We start from the raw sequence: 18,995 nt of genomic DNA, 5'->3' as shown, positions 1-18,995 counted from the left end.
GGCCAGGTTCAAAACATGTCACTCCGCGCTGCGAACGGAAGGTCCCCGGTTCCCGAACGGGGAAGTCCACATTTGACATGACCATTGTGTGTGACAAGCTGTACCAGAAGTATCAGGCAAAACCCTCAGGAAATCACACAACCAACAACTACACTGGACGTTTTCTACAAGTTTTGCAACAAACTCGAATGAGAGAAGTTTTCATATTGCATATACTAGTGTCCCCCGCCAGCCAATCATCATGTCTTCTTTCAGGGGACCCAACAAGGTTTGAGAAATGTGGCGAGATCCACCAGGAACCAGCATGAAGTGCCGCGAAAGATAAGAATCCAAGTGATGCAAGCATGTACCGAAGTGTGCATCTTGGATGCAATAGGAAACAGTCGAAGCAGACAACCACAGCTAACTCAGCAGCACGTGTGGGTGGACCAATGCCGAGTCTCGGCTATTGACCCTCGACCTGCTGTTATCCTTGTCTGTACGTGGCGGTGTGCAAGTACGTACCACCCACATACGTATGCGACGACTCAGAATGGACGGTCTCTCGGGCTACGCACTCACGAGCGATTTCGTGATGTAAAAGACAGGGGTGTCGTTGATTGCGCTTCATCGTGGTTCTTCACAAGAGAAGGCTCGTCTCAGAGACTCTGATCGCCAACCATCCGGGCTGGACAAGGATTTGACAGAATGGCTGTCAAGCCAGGATTGGAAAAGAAAGATCACGGGTGCTGGCCACCCATCGAGTGCCGACGCTGGTGGGCCACATGACCGCATGCCACTGCCGACTTGGAAGACGTCGGCTACGGCGCTCCACACCCGCCCTTCGTCCTGTTTCCACTTCCCTAGCGGCCGTTGAGGCCCCTTTCTTATTTCGTATTCCACCAATGACCATCCGTGACAGAATCCGCCACCACTCAGAGTGGGTTTCCGCTAAAAAGTTGCATGGAGTTGATCATGCTGTCTACCAATCACAGAATAGGTAAGCAGTACAGTAGGTAGAATTTCATATGGATCAAAAACCTGAACAGCCAGGTCAATTCCGCAGCCATAGCATACGACCATCTCTTCTTGACGGTCTTTACCGGGCGCGGAATGATCTTAAAAGGAGGCTTCATCCTCAGCGGAGTACCCAACTGTCCGACATTGTTGAGGCCATCATAGCCCAAGGACTATGAACAAGCTTACTTTCAGCGAACAGACACTGGCTATACACTGAATGTCCCAAGTCACTGCGCAGAACGGGGCCAATAAGCCACAAGCGAGACGGAAAAATGAAAAGAAACTTATTCCTGAAAGTGCACTGCTTGGTTGAAGGTGACTTGATAGATTCGTATAAGCTGCACGAGATGACGGCACCGTTTTCTATTTTGACTGTGGGACCAAAATCCGTTCCTGATCCCCGGCCTTGAGCTTAGTTCGATTACTTGACGATGGAATTTCTGCTTTATTCTGGATGCCAACCTCATGCCCTCTAACATGAGGTAATTCTTTATCTAGATACAATGCAAAAGAAGACACACTTCAGATTTAGGAGAGCCTCTGGATCACGACTATGCAGAGCACAGGAGAGACAGCTCGTCATTCCGTGCCACAATAAGCTATTCAGAGGGGCGATTGAGCCCTATCCGAGAACACCAACCTGTAATGAGACGCTGCTACCTTTATATCTTATGAAGATCTGAGAGACGATAATGTATACCGCTCATCCTGATAAAGCCTCGAACAAGATATGGTAGCTAATTATCGAGCCGATTCGGCCTGACCTAGGCCTACCTCAGCATCGAACGACTCCGCTGGTCTTTTTGCCCATAATTTCATCATTTCCCCTTTGTTCTTTTCCCTATAAACTATATGCTGGCTTTTAAATCTGGTCTATTTATATCCTTGCATGCCATGTTCGAGCAATGGCCCTGTACAGAGACAGAAGCGGTCCTGTCCTCTGTTTCAAGGCAGTGATATACCATAGAGCAGCAGGGCAGTGGGTGGAGGGCTTACTTGGTGTTCAGGTGAAAGTTTTCGTGATTCATGAAATACTTTCGAGTGCTTCCTGCTAGAGAACCAAAGAATATCGCTTTCAGGCTCGACTCGTCGCAGTTGCTTCCACGATAGAGAATGTTTCATTCACAGACAGTGTTTTCGGCATACTCCTTGGTGTAAGCCGTCGGTTCGTTTCTCCCAGTTACAGAATTGCGATAGTTCCCGGGCGGATGTGCATCTGCGGACTACATCAAGGATCTTGAGAAGGAGAGCCCTGAGCAGCTCCAGAAAGGGGAAGCGAATCCGGGCCTGGTCTCATGGTGGTTCCGGGCAGAAGAGGTACTGGCCGATTGAATCAGACCAAGAGACTTCAGGTTCTTATTGGGGATTTAGGGGAGGACCAGAAGGGCTCATTTGCCGGAGAATTTTCTGACCAAGTGAACAGTCTGGTCTCTAAAGCCCGGTGGAGATTGCGCTTAAATTTTGGAAAGACGGGACAGATGAAAGGTGCGAAAGGGGCGTGCAGATTGAAGAGATTGAAAATCTTCGACCCATTATTGATCAGACCCAAGTCCAACAGGCAACTCGGAGCTCGGTCCAAATAACAATAGGGCTGGACGACCATTCCATATGCTCAAACTCTGACAGCATTGTCACAAAAAAAGCAAGCAGAACCAGACAGCGTCAGAGGGGGGTTATGGTTTTCAATTTTCACAATGGAACAAGAATCAATTTCTGGGTTTGAAAAGAATCGAAAACTTTGGATTTTGAAAGAATTATTTTCAATCTTGGAAATTAATTCTTTGCTTTCCCTGGTACAGAGAATCCATATTTTCCATACAAACCTCCATTACCTTACAACACTGCCGAGACTTTCAAGACTGCGCGATGAAGGCAGGTAAAGATCTGTGGGTCTTGAGAACAGCCTGAGATTTAGTCCTTTATGATGCGTTCTTTACTCTGAGCTGAAGCGAAAAGAAATCAGCAACAGGGGGAAAGACAGAGGGCGATAGTAAAAGAGACCCCAAGAAAGGAAAAAGACATGGTCAAGGGAATGTGTTCTACACGCCAAACAAAAAAGAGAACAGAAGAGAAAGCCACAGGCCACCGCACCCATTGAAGGAAGACAACTCCAAATTGATGGCCAATTCCCACGACGCCGGCTCGAATGGTCCCATGCAGGCCGAATGATGAATTGCGATGAGCAAAAACAGATAGATGAAGAAAAGAAAAGGGATTGAAGAGCTCTCTTCTTGACAATAAATTGTGTAGGCAAATGGAGACCAAGTCACCAGCCGCCATGGGTTCTCATGGAGTAGCCGCGGCCTTTGTCTCACGCAGAATCTCCACCGACCGGCTCTCGAGCTCTTTGGGCATGACACCACCAGAGCTATCCTCCACTTCGACGGCCGGGGAGTCTGGGCTGGTCGAATCAGCGGAGTGTCGATGAACCGAAGGTGCCTTGCTCGAAGAACCTTCGGTTTGCTGCACTGCGGTGTCTTCAACGTGTTCCGCAGCTTGGCTCTTCTCCTCATCATCGATCACGGCCGCCAAGCTGCGAAAGTTGAACATCGGTTCGAGTGACCCATTCGCGCCATCAGGTCCCGCGGGACTAATGTCGGAGTCACCCCCGTTGGCCTCCATCATCGAAGATATCGACGAGGATGTGCTAGACACCTGGCGAAGGTGAGATGGTTTGAGGGGTTCAACCGCCGCCCCAGAGTCGAGAGGCGCTAGAGATTGATCTGCCGGACTGAGAGAGGTGGACGGAGTAGATGTGGGGGATTCAGCTGCTGTCGTAGCTGCCATTGCGGGCCCTGGCGACACACGATCAACGGCCTTGCCCTTGCTCGCCGAGGATGACTGCTCCGCGACAGAGGATGCACTGCTAGTTTTCGTATCCGCCTGGGCTCCCAATGCCGACACGCTGGCGTTGTTACTATACAGGCCGGTCTTACGAGCCGCCTTTTCCGCCCTTTTCGCTTCCTTCTCCCTCTCCTTCTCTCTGCGCTTGGCCTCTTTTCGAATCTCCTTCTCCTCACGTCTCCGTCGATCCTCCTCGCTCGCTAGACTCAGACGAATAGCCTCCATCATCATCATGTCCTCAAGGTCATCGATGCGACTGCGACGTGCGTTCTCTCGGGTACTTGTCGGGTTGACCTGGCCGTCTTCCGCTGAATCATTCTCGGCTGCAGGCGCTCTCGGGGGCGTTCGATCGGGCCGTTCGCTGAGAAACGCGAGAGCATTGAGAGCAGGGGAGCCGGACCGGCCGGCGTCCCCATGAGTTGCCCTCCGCAAGCCGCGTCGGCCCAAACCAAGACCTCGAGAATCGTTGCCAGAGCCAGAGCCAGATGGCGTCGAGTTCATCAAATATGCAGCAGTATGCAACGCGGTGGCCGCCGCGGATCGCCGAGCAGCATGGGCACGAGCGTTGGCAAGCTTTTGCGCCCAATCCGGACGAACTCGGTCAGTCGTGACGACACTGGGATCGGTGGTGGACAAGGAAGTGGCGCGGCGTCGACCGGGGACCGGAAGAGCATTCGCCGAGCCCAAGGAGGTGGTAGAGGAACCAGGAGACACGACGTTGGGGGAGGGACGGGAAGTCAGATCGGTGGCATACACCAACCCTCGTCGGAAAGGCGGCGCCGCGTAGGTGACACCAAACTCGGGCTGCACGCAAAAGGGACATGACGAGGGCTCCGACACCAGTTGACTCTCGCTCGATTCAGCTGCCGCTATTTCAGCCTCACTGCGGGGCGGCGCATTCGGATTCGGTTGTTCGTGCTCTGGGGGGTGGGGATCGGGGCGTTTGATTTGGACGAAGCATTCGGAGCAGATGGACTGGTCGCAACATCGGGTACGGTTCAGATAGGGAGGATAGTACAGAAAGCAGATGGGGCACTCGGTGGCGTCCTTGTACAAGTAGACCTCGATGGGCTGCCCATTCACAAATGAATCCTTGGGAAGCTGCAGTTCCCGTGGAGTCAAATCGGTCTGGGAGCCATGACGCGAAGAGCTCGACAAGGCAGCGAGGGTCTTTGCGCGCGTGCGGAAGAAGGGGGAGGTGGATGTGCCAGATGGCGCCGCAGTGGGTAGTGACCCGCCGGGGTTGGAGTTTTGCGAGACGTCCGAGTTGAGCGATTGGGATCGAGAGGTAATGGACACCGTCAAATGCTGAATGTTCGTCTCGCCCGCCGCGGGTTTGGTGTCGCCGGCCTTGGGCGGAGAGTACTCCAACTCGGGCGGAATCTCATCGGGCGGGGGAATTGGCAATCCCCGCGCGGCGGCCATGATCTGGTGCTCCGCCCAAGACTCGGAGAAGTCATTCAGTCCTCTCCAAAACGGTGCTAGTCGTCGCTCAATCTAAAGGGTGGGTTCGAGGATCATGTCAGCAGTCTGCGATCGCGTCTATCCGTGGGCGCGATTTCTTGCCCTCGTGAACCAGGAGCGTTCTTACCATCAGTTGGCGAACAACCGCCTTGTTAAAGTCCTCCGTGCCGACATACACACCCTGCGTCACGAGAAAGCCTCCATCCACGTGTTCCTCTTTCATGCTGCGCTCGCGTTCCTTCAATCGAGCGGCATTTTCCTTCTCCTGTCGGCGGGCCTCCCGCTCCTGCTTCGTTTCACGCCGTTGCTCCAGTGTCGCCACATCACGGTCCTCACGATGGCTGCTCCCGAATCCAAGCACCGAGAGATCCGGTCGACTGCTTCTGCCCGACCGAGTGGATTGATACACGGTTCGGCCGCTACCGGATGCATCGGATTGCTGACGAGGCGCTCCGGGTCGTGACTCCTTCGTCTGGGAGTTTCCCATTGTGAAAATAAGGCGGCAGAAGGTAAAGAAGAGACAGAAATTGAGGAGAAAGAGGGGAAAGGGGGACTTGGATACGAATCCGACCGCTACGTCGTCACCCAGCGGTCGTCCCAGATGAATGAGTGAAAGAGAACGAGGTCAGATCCCAGTAGAAAGCTGGGACCCTAATTGGGAAACACAACTAAAAAGGGCCCCCAAAGAGAGTAGCGTGGCCAGACGGTTCGGAGTCAAATGAGTGATCCTGGTTAATGCCAAGATGACGGAATGGAGGCCATAAGGCGGGAGGTCCTCGGGGGTTGGAAGAGTGGGCAAGTTGGATTGTGGAGGGGCGATGGGAAAGAGGCCGAGAGATAAGGCGGGGATGGCCGGAATGAGGAGGAGGGGGATAAGGCGATCAATCCGGAGGATGCACTGTTGACCTGGGGAAGGAGCGGTCGGAGAAGATAAAGTGGAAGAAGAAGCGACACAAGCCACCGGGGCCAGGCAAAGAAAGGGTCGATGAGGGTCGGGGATTTATGATGGCTTACTGCGAATGCTAGTGCGCGGTCCACAGGAGTCCAGTGCTTTTGGGTGGTGAATGAGGCGTGGAAACTGGAAAGAATGGGGACAGCGCGACAGTCCCCGTCGGAGCTACGTAAGGCAACGGCTGGACCGTGAAAGCCTGAGGTGTGTTGGGAAAAAAAAGACTAAAAAAGACTGGAGAGGCAAAGGCATGTTATGCTAGTGACACCCAAGTCCGACGGTCGATCCGATCAACGTGGACATGTGACCAGTAGACTCTACTGTCAGTCAGTAGGCACATTACCATACCACAGGCGGTGCCACTTCCCACGCGTACACAACATGAGGTTCACTATCGTCAGTCCCTGGGCAAAAGGGTTAGTTGCGAGATCGGATGTGGCGGATGATGGATCAGTGCTCCACGATGGAGTCCACTGAAGTCGATTCAAAGCTGACGACACAGTGGCTTGGCGCCTGATGATCGGGCACATTGGGTGCAAAACAATGTTCTCATTGCCTGTCATCGATTGCTCTCGTCGGGTATAGCAAAAGGGAGTGAAATTGTACAAGGATGAGAAATAATGCCTAACACCCATAGTTCATTGTCTCGCCAGTGCTTTCTCGCAGCCCAAGTAGAACCTCGTCATCTTCGATTTGTTTTTGTTTTTCATCAAAGAGCCGCGAAGCCACAGAACTAGCCATCAGACACCCTGCTGATCTCACCGGCCGCACCCTACCGTGAAGAATGCATTTAGTTTCTTTATCTAGCAGTCAGGATTCTCGTGCTGGTGTCTGGTACTGTATCGTCTTTCCGAGTGTAGGTTGATACCAGGCTATCTCTACATTTCAAGGCCGAGGCTCTGTCCCCTATGGTACGTGTCTGTGGTACAGTGTTGTCACTCACACCGGAGAAGGCCGACCTAGTCTGAAACCACAGAGGAATGTTCCTGGCTACGGCAAGAAGGAATAAAGAATCCCGTCACATCGAATGTACCTATAATCCAAGGAAAGGGAACTGTGGCTGATGACTATCAATTACTGTTTCGAGAATTGACAAACTGGATGGGCTCCTTTGGGCTCCGATGGAGCCTCACATCTCCACCCCGTCTGGTATAAATGCCTTTTTCTTTGTAGATCATTGAGGTAGTGACAAAAACAGTAAACCAGTGAGGAGGGAGGGGCTCAGCCACAGTCGCGCGGTATTGGAAAAAAAATGAACAATTTGCGAGCCGTCTTTAGCAGTGCGCATAGACCAAGGCCTATGTAATGTGTACGATCCCAGTGTTTTGAAATTGTTGGTCTCTTGTGTGCTGGATTCGAGGGCCGTGCATCCGCTTGAGATGAGACTCTGTCAATAAAGAGGTACATTTACAAAATCATCACATTGCACCATCCAGATCAGTTCTTTGCTTCAACTGCAAAAGCTCTTTTTGAAGATAAATTGTCGACCATGTATCCAAACTCTCAGCCTCAATGCAAGCATCGACAGACTATCGACAGGGCCCCACTGGGTTATTGCCTGCAGGCCCAAATGAACTAGGCGGTGGCAGAACCGACTCTCCGCTGGAGCTTCGGAGATCTAAAGAAAAAAAAAAGTTTACCAGGGCCATCCTCACCAAAGCTGCAATTGCGGCTCCCCTCACTTCCACATTTCACCACAGGTCCATAGAGGCCAATCCACCTTGATGAAATGACCGAGACGGTCAGATTACACATCACTCCATTCACCCCCGAGATTCTCCCGGCCGTCATACCACCCTCCCTCCGCGAGACCGCGACCGATATCTCGTTCCACGCGATCCCCACGTTCCCCGAGAACAACTACGGCTACGTGACATTGCCCAAAATGGACGCTGAGAAAATCAAGAAAAAACTTAACGGCTCTATTCTCAAGGGTCGCAAATTCAAAATTGAGGCAGCGCGACCATCGAAACGAGACCGAGAGGACGAGAATGCTGATGCACCCGATGCGTCGGAGGACGGGGCAAAGAAGGACAAGAAAAAGTCCAAGAAGCGAAAAGCAGATGACCCGGAAGAAGGTGTCCTAGAGGGATACGAGCTGCCCTCTGATCGGAAGGTCAAGCGAGGTTGGACGGAACCCTCGAAGAAAGATCGTCGACGGGCCGAGAAGAAGAAGAACAAGGGTGAAAAGACGGCCAAGCCACAGCCCAAGTCCAAGTACACTGAAAAGGAGGAATGTCTGTTCCGGACCAAGATTCCGTCTAATCGCAAATCTCTCGAGGCAGTGGACGAAAAGAAGGCTAAGAAGGCCAAGAAGGGCAGCGAGAATGTTGTGCACGAATTCGCTCGAGCGACCACTTTCCCTACCTTCCTCCGCACTGCAGACGAGGGTGTTGCGCCCACGGCAGAATATGAGGATGAAAAGGGATGGGTGGATGCCTCTGGAAAAGTCAAAGAACCCGCCAGTGAAAAGAGGCGGACACATGACCACCACCCCGGACAAATGCCTGGGGCTAAAGTGAAAAAATCCGAGGTCCAGAAGTTACTTGTAAAAAAGAAGAGCCCCGAACCGTCCATTGAATCGGAAGATTACACCTCATCAAGCGGCTCCTCATCTGACGAAAGCTCTGACTCTGAAAGCGAAGTCGACGAGTCAACGGATGAGTCCTCGAACGAAGAAACCGAGGACAATGCACCAAGCCTCGAAAAGCAACCGGCCGAGCCTGTGTCCGCCGTTGAAACTACCACGGAGCGCTCCAGCTCCGACTCAAGTTCGGAATCCGATTCGAAATCCGATTCAGAGATGGTGGATCAACCCGTTCAAAAGACCAACACTCAAGGGACTGAACCTGCTGAGGTTCAGTCGGAAAATTCCGAGCCTCAACCCGTACAGGAGATCCATCCCTTAGAAGCACTTTTCAAGAAACAACCTCCCACAGCATCCGACGAGCAAGCCGAACCCGCGCCTGCGACTGGGTTTAGCTTCTTCGGCGGCGATGACATTGAGTCTGAAGAGGAGACGCAACCCGGCGAGCCCCAAACCCCCTTTACGCCCTTCACCAAGAAGGACCTCCAATTCAGAGGTCTACGAAGCGCGGCGCCCACGCCCGATACCGCTGCAGTGAATCGACGCATGAACTGGACAGAGTCTGGTCAACTGAACGATGAAGATGAGGAACCTCTTATCGACACCCCGGTCTCCAAAATCAGGGAGAAAGAGGGGCCTAAGGCAGAGACTGAATTCGCTAAATGGTTCTGGGAAAACCGCGGTGAGAACAACCGTGCTTGGAAAAAGCGACGACGTGACGCCGCCAAGGAACAGAGACAGAGAGAGAACCGGAGGAAGGGCATGAAGGGCAAGTCATAGCTGGATCTTGACGCATGACTGGGTGATAAGTGCTGTAAAAGTGACCGACATGTATCTTGAAAGCTCAATATACCCTAGATTTCTTGCTACCTTGTGTTTTGTCAAGTGAATCATTCAGTCATCGTCCACAATTTTCCGTGTATACATCGCGGTTAGAGATCCCGGAGTTTACTGAGGCGTCTCTGCCGTTCTTTCGAGACGATCACGTGCCGTCGTTGATAACTGGCCGCGATCACCTCGCGAGGAGCTGTCATTCCAAACAATCTCGGCTCTTACGATATGCATTGCAGGCAATCTCTTTCAAGTTGCAGAACTCGGGTCATTCTGCTACTAGTCGCCATCTTCTCATTAATCTCAATCGCCACAGCAGCGAGTAAGCTCTTGATTTCCAATCGTGGCCCCATGAAGCACATCCCCTTCCCCCCCCATCCCAACCCGAGCTTGAACCTCCGCTTCTCCGCACCCGCCAATTAAACTTCAGTTCCTCATGTCTCCAAGAAGCTCACAAATAGACGTTTTTAGCACCGACGTCCTTCTGCAAATGTACCTGCTTCTCCAATAGCACAATTATCCCCCTCGATGCGTCGAAATCCAGCTCCGGCGACGGCGACCACAAGGACGCTTTACGCCTTTACGAACGTACCTTCAATCCTAGCCTCGACCCCCAACTAGAACTTGCCGACAAGGAGATCTTCCAGCCAGACGAATCGGATGAAATCACAAACCCTGAAGAAACTGTCTCCGATGTGCTGGTCGCTCGCGCGCAGACATACCGCGCCTTGACCTGCAATGATTGTAATCGCAAGTTCTGTCTGGACTACAAGTTGCCGATTTGCAAAGATGCGAAAGAGGAGGATGTTTTTACCATGTGCTTCCGTGAGTATTTTTTCTCTCGAAAATATTATGAGAATATGGGTTGGTAAATGCGAAGCATTCCGGGTGTTTGCGTGGATGAATGTTGGATGAGGCCAGTCTTATGGGTATGGAAGCCATTGACTGACGGATCTGATATGTGTATAGAGCGCGACTCGCGAAAAGACCAGGCGGTGGTATTTATTTTTATTTTCGCCACTGGTGGCTTGTTATTATGGGCTTTAGTGAAGCCTTGGGTTGAGCGGTACATCGAGGTAAGACAATCTCCAGCCAACTGAATGGTTTTGTAGCGCGATGATGTGACTTTGTGGCTAATATGGATGCGGTGAATGCCCAGGCTGCTCGAGAACGCCGGTCCTATATGCCTGTTGGTGAATCCGAGGGGTCGTGATTCGGGGTGGTTATTAATTTTAATGAATTTTACCTTGCGAGACGAGCTGGTGCTCCAGTCCGAAGGTATGGTAGACTTTCCCATTGTATGCGATCAAAACTGCACAGACGAAAGGGTAGATAACCACAAGTCGCCGTCCGGGTATGCAAATATCTGGGTCTAGTACCTTATCAGGCCCAGTGAGCACAGCTGTATGTCCGTACACGTTGACAGTGCAGCCCGAAGAGCCCACGTTTTCTCGGGGTTTCGTGCCACCGGGCACGGGATGTGGGGGGTCGACCATGATCTCATCCAAGGCAGCCGACTAGCATACCTACTGGCCCTGACCCATAACAAGGACATTGATCTGACGACGGTCTTGCCGAGTCTGGACTCGATGCTCATCAAAGACATTCAGCTTTGGATTTCAATGAGACCTAGAATCACAAACTAGTTGAGTCGATATGCTATGGATCGCCAGGTCGTTTACTGTATACCCATGCACAAGTACAGCAGGACGACTTGTGAAACATCAGTCATACGGAGATGTTAGTTGGCTCCTGAGGCTAGTAGCCACTTTGCAGCCAGGAGAGCTACTAGTAAGCCAGTGGAGTCCACTAGATAATTGGTTCGTATCTACGTATCAACAACAATCTATTCGGCCGGCCATGAAGCCGAGCTATTCTGCACAGAGGGGGTATCCGCTTCAAATGAAACCGTACCCAGTTATCCATTCGTTTGTTCGAGTGTGCGAGAGAGTACGAGAAGCTCGCGAATCAACACGCCCCCGGAATCTCCGACTGGGTAAATGATGACGTCCTCGAGTAAAGCCAAAAATTGCGCCAAGTCTAGGAATTTCATTTGATAGTCCGCACGGTATTCCGTCGAGGATCAGATACGCGTGATCAAATTTCTCACATACTATCCAATGTCTGGCGTAAGATGCTGTCCCAGAAGTAATACTACCTGGGTTACCAAGAGGTAATTGGGTGGGTAATAAATATGTAGGTACCAATGTATGCACGCATAACATCGACTCAGAGCAATCCTTCAAACATGTAAATGACTGGTACACGTATGCAGCAACTACCAACCATAAAAATCCTCAGATTTATCCTGCACAAACACTTTTGAAAACTACTCTTGTCCAGGCGGTGCTGTGAGTGGTAGCGAGTCCAGCGGCAGTGGGACACGCGAAGCCTGAAGCGCTCGCACCCGAGCGCGTCGACCCAATGACCGTGCTGGACCCATAGGCATGAGCCGGGCGTGGATTTGGGTTGCCACTTTTGTACATTTTACACACTAAGCGGCTTTGACGGCTTGTTCTTGTACTCGAGGATGTACTGATTCTCAAGTCCCGTATGGTGTCTACGTCAGTGTCGGTGATGGACACCAGTCTACTAATATAAAACTCACATCAGATTGGTTGCATACTTCCACACTCCCCCTGTGCCAGTACAGTCTCACCATCCACTGTCAAGTCCGCAAATTGTATTGAATGCCGTCAGAGAGGAGGGTGATCGTGCCTCTCCAGTCCACAATAAATAAAGCACCTCTCCAAACGTGCATGCATTTCCTCCTAGTCTCACTCACGGGGCGCTCTCGTCCAAGGAACTACGGAGATTAGTTTCACATTAGCTCAAGTACTCTGGGCTCACTCACGCCTCACGGTCGCTCCCGGCCTGGGACAGACCCAGTTCATTCACTCTAGCGCCGCAAGTTAGTGACTGGCCTCCCCCCCGAAAGGATCAGACCCAATAGGGTCCACTTGATTCAACAGAGATGAAACTTTGGAACATCAGATTGAATCTTGATGACGAAAGGGCTGCTGAGGGTCCGAGTGCTTCTGCTTCTGAAAGTACGCAAGTCCCGCGTTATAGACATCTTGAGAATTCATCTTTCCACCACCGGCGGCATAGAGACCTTCCAAGTTACCTTTTCGGGAAGATTTGAGGTTATTTAATACCTAGGCCGCGGGATATCCATTTGCAATCTCGGCGGCAACGAGGTCTCGGAGCCCACTCGGAATCTTTTCAATCTCTTCAATTGGGTGATTATGGCCCTCTTTGCTGGAGCAAACGATCGTCACATCCTGGTCCCCAGGGAATACGACGATTTTCAGCGTGCAGGGGCAACCATAGGCAGCTCGTGATTTAGTCACCCGCTTACGGCGATCCGATTCAACTTTACTTTGGTACGCCGTCTTGGTCCATAAACGACATCGAAAGTGCTGAGTGAAGAAGCCCCTTTTGCTAGTAAAACTATCCCTTCTTACGTAGATGTTGTCCATCCAGGGCCAATCCCGAGCGTATTCGGAGGACCTCATGACCAGAGATGAGCCCGGCTCCATTTGGAAGATTTGAAGTCGTTTTTCAACGATGTCGTGGGGTAGAGAGGCAAAGATGCCTGCTCGCAGAGAAGGGGAAGCACTGCTGTTTGCCATATCGATAAGATGAATAGAATTGATGGATGAATTGATTGAGAGGGATAGGATGAAGAGCAGAGATAGGCCAAACGAAGGGGGGATTAGCTAGTTGTCGGTAATACAGATTATGCGAAATTAGACCGGGTAGGACCAAACCTCGACATTATTACAACACGAGTACTGAAATAAAAAAACACGGGAGTCCGGGAGCTGTCGAAAGGTATTTCCAAAATGTTTTCTGGAAGTCCAAAACGGGCTTAGTTTCGCCGACTGGGATATGAGCTCAGACACCTTCTTCTTGACTTAAATTAAATTAGAATGATTGCTGATGAGGATAGCTATCAATTCTAGCATCAGTATGTCGCTTGAGTTTATGAGGCTTTGAGGGCCATCATCTTCCAGGAGATGAGAAAAAGGTCCGAGTTGCCAATAGATCTGGTATGATGATAGTCGCTACGCGAAATCAACGCTTGCGGCCAATGATGATTCCGGATCAGACTCGGCTCCGGAAGTGGGTGGTCAAGAGTAGTCGGGCATCTACGACACTGTACAAAGGTACTGTGGGCGTGTTCAGCTCTCTCACTAGCGACTCTTCGTCATGCACCAATCTGATCGAGTCAGAACTACGTAGTACCCAGATGATCTGAGTAGTCCAATCGTTTGAAATTGTATAATGAGCATTGTCGAGTATTGTGGTTAGTCGCCCAGGACTCCATGCGTGGTTCCGTTATCAGTGCACGTTTCCACCAACCCTATTCCATCCCATCTGGAATCCATACTGTCCTATTACAACACTCGGGGCCAAATGTGCAGGATGCTGATATGCTCTGCATTGGCTGATGCATTCAGGGGCCGAGCGGATCGTCTGAGCATGTAAACGTTTCCAGAACTTTACAGATCAGTTTCTTTTTTGAGATCCGCGGTCAGACAATGGCCCTCTTCCCAGAATTTGAAAATCGATGGATTTACACTGATCCAAGCCCCCAATCGTGAGCTCTGCTGTGTCATTGGGGAGAACGAGTCTGCATGATGACTGGAGGGTCGTGAACGAGGTCGTTGGACAAGAGAAAATGAAAAACTTGCTTGGCTGGCCCCATCGGATTCATGACTGTCCAATTTTAAGATTGCAACCAACTGTAAATCTTGGCTCCGAGTGGGTATCCTTGACCCTGTTCCTTTTTTTTTTTCTTCTTCTTCTTCTTTTACTCGGGATGGCTTTCCTTTGTTTTTTTACCTTTTCTTCTCGCCCTTTCTTTTGGGCCCTGAGCTGTTCACAGTTCCCTGTGTGAGTAAACACCGGGTTTGGGAGCTCAGCCCCGAGTCGAACCTAAGCAGCCTGATCCTTAGGAGGGGGTTTCTTTTCCGATCTTACAACACTCTTCACTTTCTCCAAGTATCTCGTGTTCTTCAACGAGCACCGAATCTTTCCGGTCTGATTTCCTTCGGCGCCTTGTGTGAGACCCATCACATTTAGCTCCATCGCTAAAATACTGGTGGCGCATCTCAATCGGTCATTTCACCAGAGCCACTATCTCCACCACGATTGTGCGCCAGATCTATACGCTTGTTCGCTCATTTCTCCCCTGACCCCCCTCTTTCTCTCATTTTCAGCGGGTGCCGATTGGTCTTCTTCCACGCCATCGTTGGTATCTTTCTTTTTCTGGAGAGATCTCTTTTTCCCCCTCTCCAGGATCACAATGGCCATTTTTGATTCGGAAAAGCGTCCTCGGGGACTCCGTGTGCCGTCCTTGACGGCAATGAAAATGGGCTCGGCAGCCACCAAGTCCCAATTCTCTTTCCATGGCAAGAAATCCCACGATGCGCCGGCCGACCCGACTGCCCTTCCCAGCAATCTGATTTCTCCTGCCGTTCTTCCCACTCCTGCCATCTCTGCGGCCGACCTCTACTCCAAGGCTCCTCCTCCACCGCCGACAAAAGAGCTGCCGCCGACGCCCAAGGAAGAACTTCCACCACTACCACAACTGGCGCAACCAGACTCTACACGGGTTCCGTCAAAACCGTCTACCACCATGCCTCCCAGAAAAGAAGTGGTCCGGAAATCCCCTCCCAGCGGGGTGAAGCCTGTGGCGAGTGCGCCCAAGATGGGGTTGCGACAGGCTTCTCAGCCGTCTCCATCGGAGCCGTCACCGCCGCAGCCGCGACAGCAGCAGCAACAGCCACAATCACCATCGCAATCGCAGTCACGATCCGCGCAATCCTCCCCTGTATATAATGCGCCCCATCCATCGCAAAAACAGGCGCAGCCACATTCCTATCCTCATCCACATGGCCCGGCACAGGCACAGGCACAAGCCCCGGCCCCGCCACCGCAGGCCCAACCACCCATTACGCACTCCATGCCTACCCTCCACTCTGCCAATACGGCCTCAGTCCCGGTGGCCGCACCGCAGCCTCGGCCTGCCCAACTACCACCAGCTCAGGCTTCTGTGGCTCCAACACCCGTCCATGTGACCACATCGCTGGAGGAGGTTGCTCTCACACCCGGAGGAAGTATTTCCCTGGATCCTGCTTCAAGTGATGATCAGACCTCCTCGTTCGCGCCTTCCGATCAGATGGATATCCTTCCGGCGGTGCTGAACAAGGTTCACTATAATTGCTTCCAGGAACATCGCAACATGCCAGTGGCGCAAAATTCATGGTGCCCGGTACCCTGTATGACTTGTCACAAGACCGATCGACAGGTTCGCCATCGATGTGTGTTTTGCTGTTTGCGCATCTGCGAGGGATGCCACGTGACATTGCAGAAATGCAAAGGCAGATCGTTGACTGAACTGATGAGCAAAGTGGCCTAAATGGATCGGGATCACATTCCTCGGTGGATCCACGCCTTGACCCGTATATCCTTATTCCTCCTTCCCGAGCATTACATCGTTTGCAAAGCCGACGGGGGGGCTGTTTCATTCTTCCTCGAACCGATTGCCTCTGCTGGTCCTGACAGACATATCGGCCTCGTTAACCGGTCTCTTTTCGTCTCTTCTTTTCTTTCTTTTCTCTTTTCATTTCCCTTTCCAATCCCATACCTTTTCCCCCTTCTGTGATTTTGGTTAAACCGCCCTCCTTACCTTTTCATGATCTTTCTTTCCACCCTCGGTCAGGCCCTTTGCGCACATTGAATTCGATATCGCTTAGTGCACTCTCGGCGTCTCCCCTGTCAGACGACTATGATGACTTGGGATTTGAACCCTCCCATCAGAGCCGCGCTTGACCAGGTCTCCCATGTACATGGTTCTTGAGCAGTTTTGCTTTTCTTTTTCTTCTTCTGTGATACCAGTCTGCCTATTATGTATAATTATGAGCGGTACACCCACCTATTGATGTATGGATTATGAGTCGGTTGTCATCAGCCTCTTCCCGTGAGTGATAGGCAACATGAAATACACGGACCAATTGAGAGATTGCGCCTGGAAACTACCGCTGGGGCAATAGACTTGCCATTTCCTCGTCGACGCTATCCCGTGCACTTAACCCTGTAGACATCAAGAAGGGAAGAAAGGGCAGCATCCGTGATCAACACCCATGATTACGAGGGCAAATCCACGAGTTCTTGCCGTCTATCCACCGACACGGTGATTCCCCTTCATAGATTAGAAGAAGGCAATCCATGCAAGACATCTCTCATCTCATATCAATCGTGATCCTCTTCCGTCAACCCCGGACACCCTTCCAACTCCTCATCGGTCCAATACTGATATTTACACCAGAAGCAATAGCGATACCTATCCCGAAGATAAAGCACCAGCTTATGCAGCCGCTCCGTCGGAGCCAGGGCATTAAATGCATCCAACTCGGGATCTTCCTCTTCAACTTCCTGTTCCACAATGGCTGTGTAGGGATCTCTCGTCCCGAGGGCCTGTTGATCGTCCTCATCGAGAGTCGCATCCGAGTAGCCCGGAAGTTTTGCGCGGGGGAAAAACGACGATGGCAGGGATGTTTCGAGGGTATGTCGGGCTTGAACGGAACGTTCACGTTCTTCGCGCTCGCGCACAAGACCCCGGTAGAGAACATTGATCTGAGAGGTTGGTTGATGATGGGCCTGCTTTTTCTTTTGGCATGGTTGTGTATCGTCTGGAGAGGAAGATGATCTCTCTTCAACGCAACTCCCAACCCGCAATGCATCATCCTGCCCGACCCCCTCACTCTCCGAATTCTCCATCTCGGCATCCAACCTCTCCGCCACTTTTTGCGCAGCGCGCACTTGCGCCTCTGCGCGCCTTGTCTCGCGCTCTTCTCGCACACGATCTCGATAATCACCTTCTTCCGTTTTCATCTTCTTGGTCGCTTCTTCCGCCTGTTCGCGAATTTTCCGTTTCTTTTCACTGTCCAGACCGATCCCCCCACGGCCTTCCTTGAAGATGAGGTTTAATGGCTCGGTGCGCGCGGCGGGGACTTGCCCCGGTGGTGCGAATGGGGATGGGGATGGGGATCCGGGGATCGTTGGGGTCGATTCTGTCGTGCTGGGGTTGGAAGGATGTGGCTTCTTTCCGAGTGTTTGGCCCGGTTTGAAGCCGAGCCTGGCCATCATCTGGAAACCCTTGTTGGTAGGGTCCAGGGTGCTTTTGGCGAGGGCTTCATCGCGGCGGGCGGCTTCTTGGGCGGCACGTTCGGCTTTGGAGGGAACGCGTGCGCGGGCTTCGGCCTGTGGGATGGTGAGATGGAGATGTATTAGTGAATCGTGTCGGCCAAAGGGGGTGGGCACTGATGTAAATGGGCTATTGTGGAGAACTCCAATGGATGGCGAGGAAGAATAGGCATTTGGTTCAACTTTTGGGGGAGGAGATGGGAAGAGAAAGCATCTCACCTCGCGCTGTTCGCGCTTCTTGCGCTGGGTAAAAGTTTCTTTCTGAGTAGGTTCCTCAATGACCATGGACATGTAGTCGTCTTCCGCGTCGGACATGGTGAGAACCTTCTTTTTTAGGTGTGTACGCCCGTCTCTAACCAGTAATTGAGTCTCGACACCGGCTCTGCGGCGCTATTCTGCGTTTCTCTTCTTTTTTTTCGGCCCTCTTCTTTGCTGTTGAGGGGGAGGTTTTTTTTGCGGGGAAAAAGCCGAGCAGAAGTGAAGATGTGGGGGTGAAGTGACGTCTGCAACAACGCGACTCTCAGCCACCGACTCAGTTTCGGGCGCCCCTTGAAACAGTCTGCGGGATATCCCCACATAATTGAATCAATTTAATCACGATCATGCAAGACTTCCACTGGGTAAACGGACTGCCGCTTGATCAATTCTACCGGGTTCCCTGGTCTGGTCTTGTCGAACTGCCGGGTCGACTCCACCTCTGCATGGCATGGGCATGGCACGGATAGTTTCCAGTCCAAGACCATTGCCTTTTGCATCCTGCCATCTGGTCCCTTCGGACGTTGGGCTCGATTCGGTGCTGATCTTCACCTCTGACCGAGTTCCAGTACCAACCCGGTAGCGTGGGGGATATATTCGTGCGGACAAATCGAGCCAATGATGATTTCTCTCTGTCGGACCAGTTCAGTCTCGGTAAATCCCCGGACTCTCCGTTTGTTCTTCGAGGTCTGTTCTTGGGGTTCAAAGGCGCAGAACCAATTGCCGAATGCGACGCCCAGGATCTTGGGGAGAGAGAGTCTCGGCGCTATTTCTGGCTTCCGGATGATGGGGGTAATTCACCGATCGTTTATAAGTCTGCCGTGAGACAAGATCCCAGACTGGACCGTT

General features: G+C 51.8%; 6 protein-coding genes across 6 annotated transcripts; 2 read left to right on the top strand and 4 right to left on the bottom strand.

The window, feature by feature from the left end:
• Nucleotides 1–694: 694 nt before the first annotated feature.
• Nucleotides 695–892, bottom strand: POX_c04394 (uncharacterized protein; the record flags this gene model as incomplete). Its single annotated transcript, XM_050113274.1, has 1 exon — nt 695–892. The coding sequence occupies one exon, from the start codon at nt 890–892 to the stop codon at nt 695–697; it is 198 nt and encodes a 65-aa protein (XP_049970830.1).
• A 2,393-nt stretch (nt 893–3,285) lies between these two features.
• On the bottom strand, nt 3,286–5,794 carry POX_c04393 (Protein sip5; the record flags this gene model as incomplete). Its single annotated transcript, XM_050113273.1, has 2 exons — nt 3,286–5,340; nt 5,435–5,794. The coding sequence occupies 2 exons, from the start codon at nt 5,792–5,794 to the stop codon at nt 3,286–3,288; spliced, it is 2,415 nt and encodes an 804-aa protein (XP_049970829.1).
• A 2,191-nt stretch (nt 5,795–7,985) lies between these two features.
• On the top strand, nt 7,986–10,887 carry POX_c04392 (uncharacterized protein; the record flags this gene model as incomplete). The annotated part of the gene is made up of 4 exons (XM_050113272.1): nt 7,986–9,616; nt 10,186–10,499; nt 10,644–10,750; nt 10,834–10,887. The coding sequence occupies 4 exons, from the start codon at nt 7,986–7,988 to the stop codon at nt 10,885–10,887; spliced, it is 2,106 nt and encodes a 701-aa protein (XP_049970828.1).
• Nucleotides 10,888–12,832: 1,945 nt separating this feature from the next.
• On the bottom strand, nt 12,833–13,309 carry POX_c04391 (uncharacterized protein; the record flags this gene model as incomplete). The annotated part of the gene is made up of 1 exon (XM_050113271.1): nt 12,833–13,309. One exon carries the CDS (start codon nt 13,307–13,309, stop codon nt 12,833–12,835), a length of 477 nt encoding a protein of 158 aa, XP_049970827.1.
• A 1,679-nt stretch (nt 13,310–14,988) lies between these two features.
• Nucleotides 14,989–16,104, top strand: POX_c04390 (uncharacterized protein; the record flags this gene model as incomplete). Its single annotated transcript, XM_050113270.1, has 1 exon — nt 14,989–16,104. The coding sequence occupies one exon, from the start codon at nt 14,989–14,991 to the stop codon at nt 16,102–16,104; it is 1,116 nt and encodes a 371-aa protein (XP_049970826.1).
• Nucleotides 16,105–16,937: 833 nt separating this feature from the next.
• On the bottom strand, nt 16,938–18,206 carry POX_c04389 (uncharacterized protein; the record flags this gene model as incomplete). The annotated part of the gene is made up of 1 exon (XM_050113269.1): nt 16,938–18,206. The coding sequence occupies one exon, from the start codon at nt 18,204–18,206 to the stop codon at nt 16,938–16,940; it is 1,269 nt and encodes a 422-aa protein (XP_049970825.1).
• Between the last annotated feature and the right edge of the window lie 789 nt (nt 18,207–18,995).

The sequence above is a fragment of the Penicillium oxalicum genome, chromosome III (assembly GCF_001723175.1).
Source record: "Penicillium oxalicum strain HP7-1 chromosome III, whole genome shotgun sequence".
Lineage (NCBI taxonomy): Eukaryota > Fungi > Ascomycota > Eurotiomycetes > Eurotiales > Aspergillaceae > Penicillium > Penicillium oxalicum.
This window is presented reverse-complemented; position numbering and strand designations above follow the sequence as displayed.